Genomic DNA, 13,022 nt, shown 5'->3' on the forward strand with positions numbered 1-13,022 from the left:
CCCTTCTGACTTAACAAGCCTGCACCATCTAGTTACATCCATGTGACCAATTGACTACTAACCCATACATCTACTCAGAGGAATTCTGAAGAATGGGAGGGGATCCCATTGAAACCTATCAAATGCATGCAAGCATTTCTAAATGACTGGGTGTCCTCATAATCTAATGTTGAAAGGGCTCAATAAAGAGAATGCTTCCTATGGTGGAGAGCCTAAGACCAGAGGGCACAGCCTCGGAATAGAAGGATGTTCTTTTAGAATGGAGATGAGGCGGAATTTCTCCAGCCAGAGAGTGGTGAATCTGTGGAATTTGTTGCCACGGTGACTGTGGAGGCCATGTCTTGGTTTAGTTTAAGGCAGAGACTGATAGATTATTGATTAGTCAGGGCATGAAGGGATACGGGGAGAAGGCAGGAGATTGGGGCTGACAGGGAAATGGATCAGCCATGATGAAGTGGTGGAGCAGACTCAATGGGCCAAATGGCCGAATTCTGCTCCTATATCTTATGATCTTATGAATGTGGGAGGAAACTGGAGTATCCAGAGGAAACGGGGAGAATGTACAAACCTCGTACAGACAGCGGCGGAATCGAACCGGGGTCACTGGCGCTGTAGTAGTGTAATGCTAACTGCTGTGCTGCCCAAATCCGTACTTGTCATGGCTTGCATGCTTCAAGCAGGAGTAATCTTCCATATTATGGTGTTTGTTTTATTTGCAGCACTGATAAAGGTGCAAAAATATAAATTTATAAAAGTGACACTGGAAGTGAGAGATTAGAACTAAAATAAACTGGCTTTTCAGCTTTTAAATTAAAAACATCTGATTCTGCCGATGCAGGAAATCCAGAGCAACACACACAAAGTGCTGGGGGAGCTCAGCAGACCAGGCAGCATCTAAGGAGAGGAATTGAGAGTCTGGGATTTGGACCGAGTCCCTTTGTCAGGACCCTTTAAATCAAACTGAAGGTTGATGTGATAGAGGCTTGATAAAGTAAGGTTTAGATACAGTAATGACAAATGTTGTCATTGTCGTCATGGCTATCCCTCGAGGTCGAGGATGATGGTCTTCATTCTGAAGTGGCTCACAGAGTGAAGACACCTGTGCATGTATTTATTTAACGTGTACTTGATGTTGCACTCCAAGAAGCACACGATACTTCACAAATCAACCAACTGATTCCAATGGCATGGAAACCACGACGAATGGAGCTGATGGATTTGTTGCAGCCTTCATCCGCCTTCACAGCCGTTGAGTTCGAAGTAACTTCATCCGCCTGTTCCACCGTTGAGGTCTTGGTTGGATTGTTCTTTGTCAGGGACCTCACCCTCGACCTTACTGCCATGGGTGACTCTACTAGGAGCATAGCTCCAGACGGCATTGCTCTCGGGATCACAGGACCACACAAATTTCTCCACCACGTCAAGGTGACAATCCACGGAGAAGAATGACAAATGTACCTCTATATTGGGGGCTAGGATATGCTTCATTTATAATTCGGTAGATATAAATTAACCTCATGGTGGGGAAAACAAAATCAAAGAAAGCATCACTGGAGAATGTGGTGAGAATATGCAAATAGTTTCAATCGTTCATTATGTTCCATGGCGTATGACATGGGCGATTGTGGTCTTCCCATGACCATGGTAGTTCATGGCAGAGTTTTCTACAGAAGTTGTTTGCCATTGCTGCCTTCTGGGCAGTGTCTTTACACGATGGGCGACCCCAGCCAGTATCAATACTCTTCAGAGTTTGTCTACCTGGCATCAGTGGTTGCATAACCAGGACATGATCTGCACCAGCTGCTCGTACAACCATCCACCACCTGCACCCATGGCTTCACATGACCCTGATTTGTTGGGGGGGGGGGGAGGTGGGTAGGGCTAAGCGTGCGCTACACCTTGCCAAAGTGTGACCTGTGGGCTAGTCGAGGGAAGGAATGCCTTATGCCTGCTTTGGTAGGGACATTACTGTATCTCCACCCTGCCAACCTGCAAATAGCGTAGCTGTGACTATCACTGATACATTCAAAGGGAATTTAATAAGTGTGTGAAAGGGAAAGGAATATAGGCTATGCTGGTTTTAAAGTCATGAAGTAAGGTAAAGGAGTGTTGAATGAAGCTTAAACACCAATTATAAACTGGTACTATTTTACACACACCCTGCAGAACATGGAGGGTCAGTTAATCTGCTATAAACTGGTGTGGCAAACTCCACAAGAACAGCTTTCCTGACCCTCCATCTGTGGCAGTATATGTGTAAAATTGGCTGTACAATGAAACAATCAGCAACTTAGCTTCATTCAGCACTGAAATGGGCCATTTGGCCCAACTGGCCCATGCTAACCAAGATGTTTCATCCAAGTGAGTCCCATTTGACATAATTTGGCCTAGAATATAAATCTTTGCAGCCCACATACAGAACATCATAATTTTGTAATTTTCTTTGGCACATTCTAGTAAGTTTATACATGGTGCAAATTCTAATAATCTTTGGCTATTGGAATTACGAGGGTGGAGAGGAGAATCATGATTTTTCTATGCCAGTATAGACTAGATAGTCTGAATAGCTTGTTTCTGTGCTACACAGTCTGTACAATTTGTCACCTTTTGTTACATCCAGATTCATTTATGTATCACATTGTGGAAGTTGAATCCGGATAAAGTCACTCAGAGACTGTATAAGTATAAACCCTTTATTCAAAGCCTCTGGGGCGCTTCTGTTAGTCACTCAAACAGGAACAGTCTGTGACTGTTCCTGCTCGGTCCACCAACTAACTTACAATTCCCCTTACAAAATGGATATAGTTGTTCAGATACCCCCACACAAGACAGGCTGGAGCCAGACTTATGTATGTGCATGACAGTACCGAGAGACAAATTACAGAATAGGTATAATGGCTCACACACAGAGAACAGGCTACAGCGGTCTTATCTATGTGTATGACAGTACCGAGAGACAAATTACAGAATAGGTATAATGGCTTACATACACAGAGCAGACTGGAGCAGTCTTATCTATGTTCATGACTGCACAAGGATACAGGTACCCTGAAACACCAGCTGTCTAACTTCGAGAAGAAGTATTGCTCAGCGTTGAATAGCAAAATTAGCGCATCTGTTGATCATCAAGATTTCTTGCAGAAAAAAACAGCCTGCTGTGTTTAACTGACTGTGTTAACCTTTTACATACTTCATCAACATCTACATCAAAACATACAGTGAAATGCATCATTTTGCACTAACAACCAACACAACCTCAGGATGTGCTGGGGCAGCCCGCAAATGTTGACAAACATTCTGGTGCCAATATAGCATGCCCACAATGCTCAGCACAACCAAACAGAGCACAACGAGCCACCAAACAACAACAGCAGAACAAGCCACTTTCCTCCTCCCACACATCAGGCCTCCAACCACAGCACAGGTTGCCTCCGGGCCTTCGTCCAACAATTCCTGGCCAGACCCGCATTCACTAGGGTCTGCCTCCGGACATGCTGACCAGGGGCTTTGACCATTGGGCCTCGACTTGACTCACTGACATCAGACTTCAAGCTTTGCTGTTTGACCTTTACTGACCTCAGGACTCGCTGATTATGGGACTTTGAACTCCGGCCTTAAACTACAGACACACCGGTTTCAGGCACGGGGACTCACCAACCTAAGGGAGGCAGTGGCAGGGGGAGGGGTCATTTCCGGCCCTGACTTGCAAACTATTAACAGTGAGAATCATGTCCTGTACTAAACGTGATTTTTTTCCATTTCAGATACGCTATTCACTTCCTTGTAGAGGTATTGCTGTTGTACGGTGTTATGGTGACTGTACACATCCAAAGCATTCACAAGTAAGTCAATATTTAATTCTTCCTAAGATAGTGCTAGTGTCAGCATTCAGTGATGAATTCACCATTGAATTTCTCTGTTTGATATCAAATAAAATCAGTGTTAATATCATAGTTACTAATCCTGATTTGATTGTAATTTCAGTGCCAATTTGCTCTTCTCCTGAATGGCCCAGGGTTATGTTCTCTGAGGCTGTGGCCTTAGTTAAGTAAGAAAGATGATCAGGTTTCCTGTAACCATGACATCTCTGAAATCACCACTGCATAGATTTTTGTTTTGAGACACTTAAGCAGAGCAAGGGTTTTGAGAGATCCACCAATATCTTCCACAGGAATGCAGGAAACTCCAGTGATGGCTGTGGTCCATGAGAGTGGTACATTGTTAGATGAAAACCTGATGGGAGAATGTGCAGTACTGGCTTTATTTGGGTATTAGGGAGGTGGCTACTGCACAGGATTGAATGAAGCTGCAGAAAGTCGTGAAGTCAGTCAGCTCAATCCTGGGTATTAGTCTCGCCAAAATCCAGGATTTCTTCAAGGAATGGTGCCTCAAAAAGGTGGCATCCATCATTAGGGACCCCATTCCCAGGACATGCCCTCTTCTCATTGCTGCCATCAGGGAGGATGTACAGGGGCCTGAAGACACATACTCGACGATTCAGGAACAGCTTCTTCCTCTATGCCATCAGATTTCTGAATGGACATCGGACCCACGAACATTACCTCACTACTTTTTTATTACACTACTTATTTAAATGAACTGTTTAATATGTGAATATAAACGCACACAGTTTTTATTATCGTATACTGCTGGTGATATTAAATCTGATTTCTGATTAGTGAGGCAGCAGGTATACTTGGAAAACTGCTGAAATAGTTATTAATGATGTGATTAACTTTGAAGTCTCAAGCTTCTCTTTTTTTTTAATCCTAACTTTATTTGTGAAGGGTCATCCTTACTTTTATTTCCTAGCCTTGTTTCCACTCAGGGTTTTCTTTCAAATCTACACTACCAAATTCTCTCCATAGCTTTGCCTTATTCTGTCTCTGCCCTGTGTCCCTCCCTGTGGCCTGTTCTGGAGCTCACTGGACAAGCGCCACCATTCAAAAACATCACATCCAATCCTCTATCACATCAGTTTTCCATGGGGGGGGGGGGAAGAAAATGTCAGGATTCCCCAACTTTTCAAAAATCTAATGATTTCAGACTTTATGTATGAACTAATACAGAGAGATAACTGAGTAAAGGATTTTCTTTATATCGTGGCTGTAGATAGCTGATTTATTCTCCTCTTGATGAGCTCCCATTCCTCCAGTTCCAGTCTTCAGTATCTATGTTGTGAATTCCTTCCTGAATCTTGTAGGTCACAATATGATCATATTGCTGTTTCATCTCCACTCACAACCACCCACCCCACTTTCCAGTCATCAGTGGAGAGCTACCCAAAACTACTTTGCCTTCTTATCTCACGTAATACATAAAATCTAAAATTCCCTTAAAATTTGGGTGCTCCTCAAAGCTTTCAATTGAGAGTTTGGTCCGTGTTCTCATACTGACCTGCCATATAAATGCAGGTCATTGACTACTGTTGATAATGATTGTTGCATTGGAGTTTTGATGATCTAGGAGAAGACCCAATTGATATTAGGCATGGAGATGAGCTGGTGAAATATAAATTAAGCAATTGACCATTATGCCATTGGAGTTTAGGACAGTAATGAAGGTCCTCCATCTCTGCCCGTCCATGGCCATATAGAAGGAATCCTCATTGCTCTTTCTGTAACAATTTTGTTTTAACTGTCAGCATTGTTAGCCCTGAGATGAACCCCGAACCTGGAAGACTAGTGGACCACTTCTTGTCTGGCCTCTACCCTTTGACCTGTTTAGCATGGATGATCCTACCAACAGTCAAAGTATGAAGCCCCGACTCCAGCCAATATAGCTCTCCAGCTCATTGAGGCATGCAAGTTTAAAACCCTACAGTAAGGTTGTGGTCTTCTTGGAGAGTGTTGGTGAATATGATAGCAGTAAATAGAATCCAACTGCTTTAACATAAAAGGAAGAATTACTGTCATGGTGGTGTGCAGGAAGCTTGGGATGATTATGATGTACATAAACCTTAGGATAAATAGGCAGGAATGAGCTTGGAATGATTTAGTTTGCTGGTGGCATGACAATTCATTGCCCTGTCCCTTATAATTTATAAAACCATAAAATGTGCGCCAGCAGACTACAAAAGTTTGTAAATTAACTAGTGTTTTTTTTTCCTTTGGGATGCTGCAACGAGTATGTTAAAGAGGAATCTTTACATCACAAAGAGTTTCATCCTTGTAAATCTTTCCTGCATTTTCTCCAGTGTCTCTGTACCCTGTTTTGTAAATTGGACCACAACTGCGGTTCCACGTGGATTTCACTCAACATCATTGCTTTTGAATTCCGTTCCTCGGGGTCTGAACCCAGGCTTTGCTTCCATTTTGAGCTTGTCAACATACCTTTTATGATTTCTCTCAGTCCTTGGATTCTGTTGTTTCTCTGCTTTGTATAGATGTTTATTTTTATTTACAACATCAATATGCCATATGCACAGCAATTCTGTAAACTTGCCAATGTCTTGTAGTTTGCCGTTATCTTCTTTGGAATTCACAATGCAGCCAGTTTGGTAGCCTCTGAAGAAAAACATTTTGATATCAATTATTATGAGATTAACATCAAAGAATCTAAATAACAAAAGAGAACACATGGTAGCTTTTCAGATAAGACCTCTAATTGCAATTTTTTTTTACTGAGAAATGATCCATTTCCTTGAAAGTTACTGTTGAATCTCTTTCATACACAGAGGAAGTCTTAACAGATCAATGAGAAAGAAAATATTCTCCCATGTCTATTTCCTTTTAGCAGCTAACTTAAATGTCTTGAAGTTACTGAAACTTTTGCAAATCAAAGTGAGTTCTTTTATTTTTTCTATGATAATCTTACATTTTTTGGAATATTTTTATTATATTTTCCTTACTCCAGTCTGCCCTAAGAAGGCAGCTTCTCCAGTCTGACCTATGGAGAACATTCCCAGCTTCTCTGGTCTGCTCTCAGGAGAACATTCCCAGCTTCTCCAACCTTCCCTCAGGAGGATATTCCCAGTGTTTCCAGTCTGCCTTAAGGAGAACATTCCCAACTACAGTCTGCCTTAAGCAGAACATTCCCAACAACAGTCTGCCTTAACGAGGACATTTCCAGCTTCTCCCCTCTGCCTTAAGGGGAGCATTCCCAACTTTTCCATTCTGCCCTAAGGAGAATATTCACAATTTCCCCAGTCTGCCCTAAAGAAGACATTCCCAGCTCTCCATTCTCTCCACATTAGCGCTAAGTGTTTGAATTCTGGAGTGAGGAGTTTGATCATTTTACACAAAAGCACCGAACAATTGAATCAGACTTTACAGCCTCAATAGTCTGTGTTCAAACTGTTATCTAGTTCACCAGCAAATTTGATGTGTGTTGCTTGAATTTCCAGCGTCTGCAGAATTCCTCGTATCTAGTTCAAGTGGTTGTTTGATTGAAGCAGATTAATGAGTAGGCAGAGGCAAGCTATTCCCTCTGCCATAGATTGAAATACAAGAGATTCTGCAGATGCTGGAATTCCAGAGTAACACACACAAAATGCTAAAGGAACTCAGCAGCATCAATGAGGAAGAATAAAGAGCTGACTTTTCAGCCTGAAACCCTTCAACAGGACCTGATGAAGGATCTCGGCCCAAAGCATTGGCTCTTTGTTCCTGTACATGGATTTGAAATGGTTAGTGAAAGGTCCAGAAGGGGAAGGAGCAGAAATTTTTATCTGGACATGGAGAAGAAGGTAGTGGAGAACGATTCCAGAAATGATGGTTCATCTCTGATTGGGCTTCATATATTTTCATGGTTAAATTTCAAGTTCACAGAAGAATATGAGGGTATGGAATGGTTTTTCAATGAACCAGTGTGGTATAATGGGCTGAGCAGCTTCTTCCAATGCTCCTTGTGAACCTGGACACCGGTTTCTAATCTGCCCTGGCTTCCTCTTCACCATTTACACCTCGGACTTCAACTGCTGCACAGAGTCTTGTCATCTTCAGAAGTTTTCGGATGACTCTGCCATAGTTGGATGCATCAGCAAGGGAGATGAGGCCAAGTACAGGGCTACGGTAGGACACTTTGTCACATGGTGTGAGCAGAATTATCTGCAGCTTAATGTGAAAAAGACTAAGGAGCTGGTGGTAGACCTGAGGAGAGCTAGGGTACCGTTGACCCCTGTTTCCATCCAGGGGGTCAGGGTGAACATGGTGGAAGATTACAAATACCTGGGGATACGAATTGACAATAAACTGGACTGATCAAAGAACACTGAGGCTGTCTACAAGAAGAGTCAGAGCCGTCTCTATTTCCCAAGGAGACTGAGGTCCTTTAACATCTGCTGGACGACGCTGAGGATGTTCTACGAGTCTGTGGTGGCCAGTGCTATCATGTTTGCTGTTGTGTGCTGGGGCAGCAGGCTGAGGGTAGCAGACACCAACAGAATCAACAAACTCATTCGTAAGGCCAGTGATGTTGTGGGGACAGAACTGGACTCTCTGATGGTGGTGTCTGAAAAGAGGATTCTGTCCAAGTTGCATGCCATCTGGACAATGTCTCCCATCCACTACATAATGTACTGGTTGGGCACAGGAGTACATTCAGCCAGAGACTCATTCCACCAAGATGCAACACAGAGCATCATAGGAAGTCATTCCTGCCTGTGGCCATCAAACTTTACAACTCCTCCCTTGGAGGGTCAGACACCCTGAGCCAATAGGCTGGTCCTGGATTTATTTCCTGGCATAATTTACATATTACTATTTAACTATTTATGGTTTTATTACTATTTATTATTTTTGGTGCAACTGTAACGAAAACCAATTTCCCCCAGGATCAATGAAGTATGACTATGACTATCACTATGACTAAATGGTCATTGGCAGTTGTAATCCCCACTGGATTGACAATCCTATCTTGTTTTGGAAGCTTGAGATTATAGGGAGTTGTGTACAAAATTTCATTCCCTCAAGAAGGATGTCCAGATTCCTGGAGAAAGATCTGGTGTTCAAAAGTCATCTCATTCAGAGCATCCTGAACTCCTCTGATTTTGTTGTCTGTCCAGTGTGATCTGAGATGATGATTGCCAATTCTGTAACTTTGGCACCATATCCCCAAGTGTTCCGTACAGTCAGAACACGCTTTCTACATTACCACCACAATTTTCGTAATGCAAGAGTTCATTGAGGATGAAAAACAATTATTTTTCTTTAAAGCATTATAGCTATTCTGGCACCCTTCCAGTGGACAACAGCCAAAAAAAAAAAGAATTTCTTTTGGAATATGTGATTTAACCACCATACAGATGAACAAACATTGGTTTTGGTTGAAGGGAGAGCTGGATAAACGCCAAATTATAGTACTGTTTCTTAGCAAGTTTAGCGGATCTGACTAAACTTGCAACAAGCAGAAAGCTGTTGCAGCATGTTAAGAATTTAGTAATTCAAAATCAAAATTAAAAGATTCAAAGTACATTTATTATCACTGTATGCACACTTCATACAATCTTGAGATTCATCTCCTAACAAGCAGCCACGAAACAAAGAAACTCAAGAACCCGTATAAAAAAGGATTGTCGAACACCCGGTGTGCAGAGAGAAAGAAACCTGCAAGCAAATAGCATTCTGAACTGAAGTCCACAAGAGAGTGCCATAGTTCAGTGCAGAGCTAAGCATACCTTGTGGAGCAGTGATCTGAACTGGTCTATCTCTTGCCTTAGGCCCATGACTCTGACCTCTTCAATCTGGCTTGGCGCCTAAATTGATGTTCAAACTATTCAGTAGAGTAAAGGAAATTACAGTGGTATGAGAGAAAAATTGGCCATTGTAAATTGGAAGGAGATGCTGGCAGGGATGACAGCAGAGCAGCAATGGCACGAGTTTCTGGGGAAAAATGAGGTAAGTGCAGGATAGATATATTCCAAAAATGAAGAAATACTCAAATGGCAAAATAGTACAACTGTGGCTGATAAGGGAAGTCAAAGCTAATATAAATGCAATTAGCAGGAAGATAGAGGGTTGGGAAGCTTTAAAAACCTACAGAGAGCAACTAAAAGAATCATTAGGAGGGAAAAGATGAAATATGAAAGTAAGCTAGCAAACAGTATGAAAGTGGATAGCAAAAGCTTTTTCCAATTACGTTTAAAAAAAAATAAAAGTGATGAGAGTGGATATAGGGCCTCTAGAAAATGAGATCAGAGAAATAATAATAAGGGACGAGGAGATAGAAGATGAATTAAATGAGTATTTTGCATCAGTCTTCACTGTGGAAGACACTAGCAGTGTGCCAGATGTGTGTGTGAGATAAATCATCCGGACCACATGAACTGCACCTAGGGGGTTCTGGTAGAGATTGCGGAGGCATTAGTAATAATCTTTTAAGAATCATTGGTGCCAGAGGACTGGAAAATTGCAAATGTCACTCCACACTTTAAGAAAGGAAGAAAGCAGCAGAAAGGAAATTATAGACCAGTTAGCCTGACCTCAGAGGTTGGGAAGATGTTGGTATCAATTGTTAAGGATGAGGTTATGGAGAACTTGGTGACACAGAGCAAGATAGGACAAAGTCAGTATGGTTTCCTTAAGGGAAAATCTTGCCTGACAAACCTGTTGGAATTCTTTGAGATTACAAGTAGGATAGATAAAGGGGATGCAGTGGGTATTATATATTTGGATTTTTCAGAAGACCTTTGACAAGGTGCCACACATGAGGCTCCTTACCAACTTAAGAGCCCATGGTATTACAGGAAAGCTACTGGCATGGCTAGAACATTGGCTGATTGGTAGGAGGCAGCGAGTGGAAATAAAAGGATCCTTTTCTGGGTGGCCTCTAGTGACTAGTGGCATTCCATGGGGACTGGTGTTGAGACTGCTTCTGATGCTGCATATCAATGATTCAGATGATGGAATACATGGCTTTGTTGCCAGATTTGCAGATGATATGAGGATTGGTGGAGGGGCAGGTAGTGCTGAGGAAACAGATAGGCTGCAGAAGTTCTTAGACAGATTAGGAGAATGGGCAAGAACGTGGCAAATGAAATACAAAGTTGGAAAATGCATGGCCATGTACTTTAGTAGAAGAAATAAATGAGCAGACTCTTTTCTAAATGGGGAGAAAAATCCAAAAATCTGAGATGCAAAAGGATTTGGGAGTCCTTGTGCAGAACACCCTGAAGGTTAACTTGCAGATAGAGTCGGTGGTGAAGAAGGCAAATGCAATGTTACCATTCATTTCAAGAGGTCTGGAATATAAGAGCAGGGATGTGATGCTGAGGCTTTATGAGGCACTGGTGAGGATTCACCTTGAGTACTGTGAACAGTTCTGGGCTCCGCATCAAAGAAAACATGTGCTGGCATTGGACAGGGTTCAGAGAAGGTTCACAAGGATGATTCTGGGAATGAAAGGGTTATCATATGAGGAACATTTGATAGCTCTGGGTCTGTACACACTGGGGCGATCTCATTAAAGTTGAAAGGCCTAGATACAGTTGATGTGGAAAGGATGTTTCCCATGGTGGGGGAGTCTAGGACAAGAGGGCACAGCCTCAGGATAGAGGGGCATCCATTTAAAACAGATGTGGAAAAGCTCTTTAAGCCAGAGGGTGCTGACTTTGCGGAATTTGTTACCACAGGCAGCTATGGAGGCCAGGTCATTGGGTATATTTAAGGCAGAGATTGATAGGTTCTTGATTAGGTACGACAGCAAAGGCTATGGAGAGTGGACTGAGGATGGGAAGAAAAGATCAGCTTTAATTCAATGGCAGCAGAATTGATGGACCAATTGGCCTAAGTCTGCTCCTGTCTTATAGTCTTGTACTTGATATTAAATGCAGTGTTACTACATCAGGTTTAATATCAGTGGCATATGTCATGAGATTTGTTGTTTTGTGGCAGCATTGCAGTGCAATACATAACAAATGCTATAAATTACAATAAGAAACATATATAAAAAATAATTGAAAGAGCAAAGCTAGTGGGTGTGATGGAGAGCTCATTAAATGGACTCCTTAGATACAGACACATGCACATAGCCTTGTCGCCAATCTGCTGTTACTGCGCAGTGTACACTCTACAATGTTTCTTCAGCCTCCCCACCCCCAATAATGGGTCCTAAAGGATTTGTCTTTACGGTGTCTTCCCACCAATCACAGTGGAATATTCCATTTCTTTAGTCATGCAGATGTGTATACTGTATTTAATATAGACACTTCAATTTATTTTGTGATACGATTGTAACTACGTTGTGGGCTGAAACATATTCTGATTCATGTGTAGTCCTAAGTGAACTTTGTGGGTAATTAAAGATGGTATGTTCTGGTGCCTAATAAAATGGGGCTCGTCACAACCAGTAGGGGGGGGAGAGAGAGAGAGAGATTAGGGCTGCCCACGAGTTCACACTGACAAAGAAGTGTGGAGCTATTATTGTATTTTCAGGTAGATTTCTTTTTGTAAGTATTGGCAGTTTTCTGTTAGCTAAGTTTTGTAAGTTTGATTTTTTTGCTGCACATAACAAACTCCCTTGCTCGAAAGTTAGAAGTGACTCCAGCCATTTTTCCTCTTGTCATAACCCATATATTTAACAGTGGGGTAGTGTTGTTGGGTCGGTTGATTGTCCGTTCAGAAATCTGATGGCAGAGGAGAGGAAGCTGTTCCTGTATCATTGAGTGTGTGCCCTCAGGCTCCTGTACCTACTCCCTGATGGTAGCAATGAGAAGAGGGCACGTCCTGGGTGATGGTGATCATTAATGATGGATGCTGCCTTTTTGAGACATTGCCTTTGGAAGATGTCCTTGATGCTGAGGAGGCTAGTGCCCATGATTGAACCGGCTGAGTTTTCAACCTCTGCATGTGCAGTGGCCCCCTCCTTACCAGATGTTGATGCAACCAACTGTAGCCTGTGGAAATGATCAATCTTTCTGAGATAGTGGTTGCCCATCAAGTCCAATGATGACAGGAAACCTGTGCAGGAGAGTTTTAAAGTGGGAAAGTCATTGCAGTGGGGCATTTCCATTCTTTTGGCCCCAGAAGTCCAAGTCCAGTGGTTCAAGCAAATGTCACAAACTGGAGTCTTCCTTGGTTGCAGTG

The 13,022-nt window shown here is 42.4% G+C and overlaps 1 protein-coding gene across 1 annotated transcript in view; it reads left to right on the forward strand.

Annotated features, from left to right (window-relative positions):
* LOC140190536 (lysophospholipid acyltransferase 2-like) overlaps window positions 1-13,022 on the forward strand; it is a 91,235-nt gene that overhangs the window by 33,248 nt on the left and 44,965 nt on the right. Inside the window, exon 3 of the mRNA XM_072247192.1 lies at window positions 3,765-3,842. Coding sequence (XP_072103293.1) covers window positions 3,765-3,842 — 78 coding nt within the window. The remainder of the gene's footprint in view (window positions 1-3,764; window positions 3,843-13,022) is intronic.

The sequence above is a fragment of the Mobula birostris genome, chromosome 30 (genome assembly GCF_030028105.1).
Source record: "Mobula birostris isolate sMobBir1 chromosome 30, sMobBir1.hap1, whole genome shotgun sequence".
Classification (NCBI taxonomy): Eukaryota; Metazoa; Chordata; class Chondrichthyes; order Myliobatiformes; family Myliobatidae; genus Mobula; species Mobula birostris.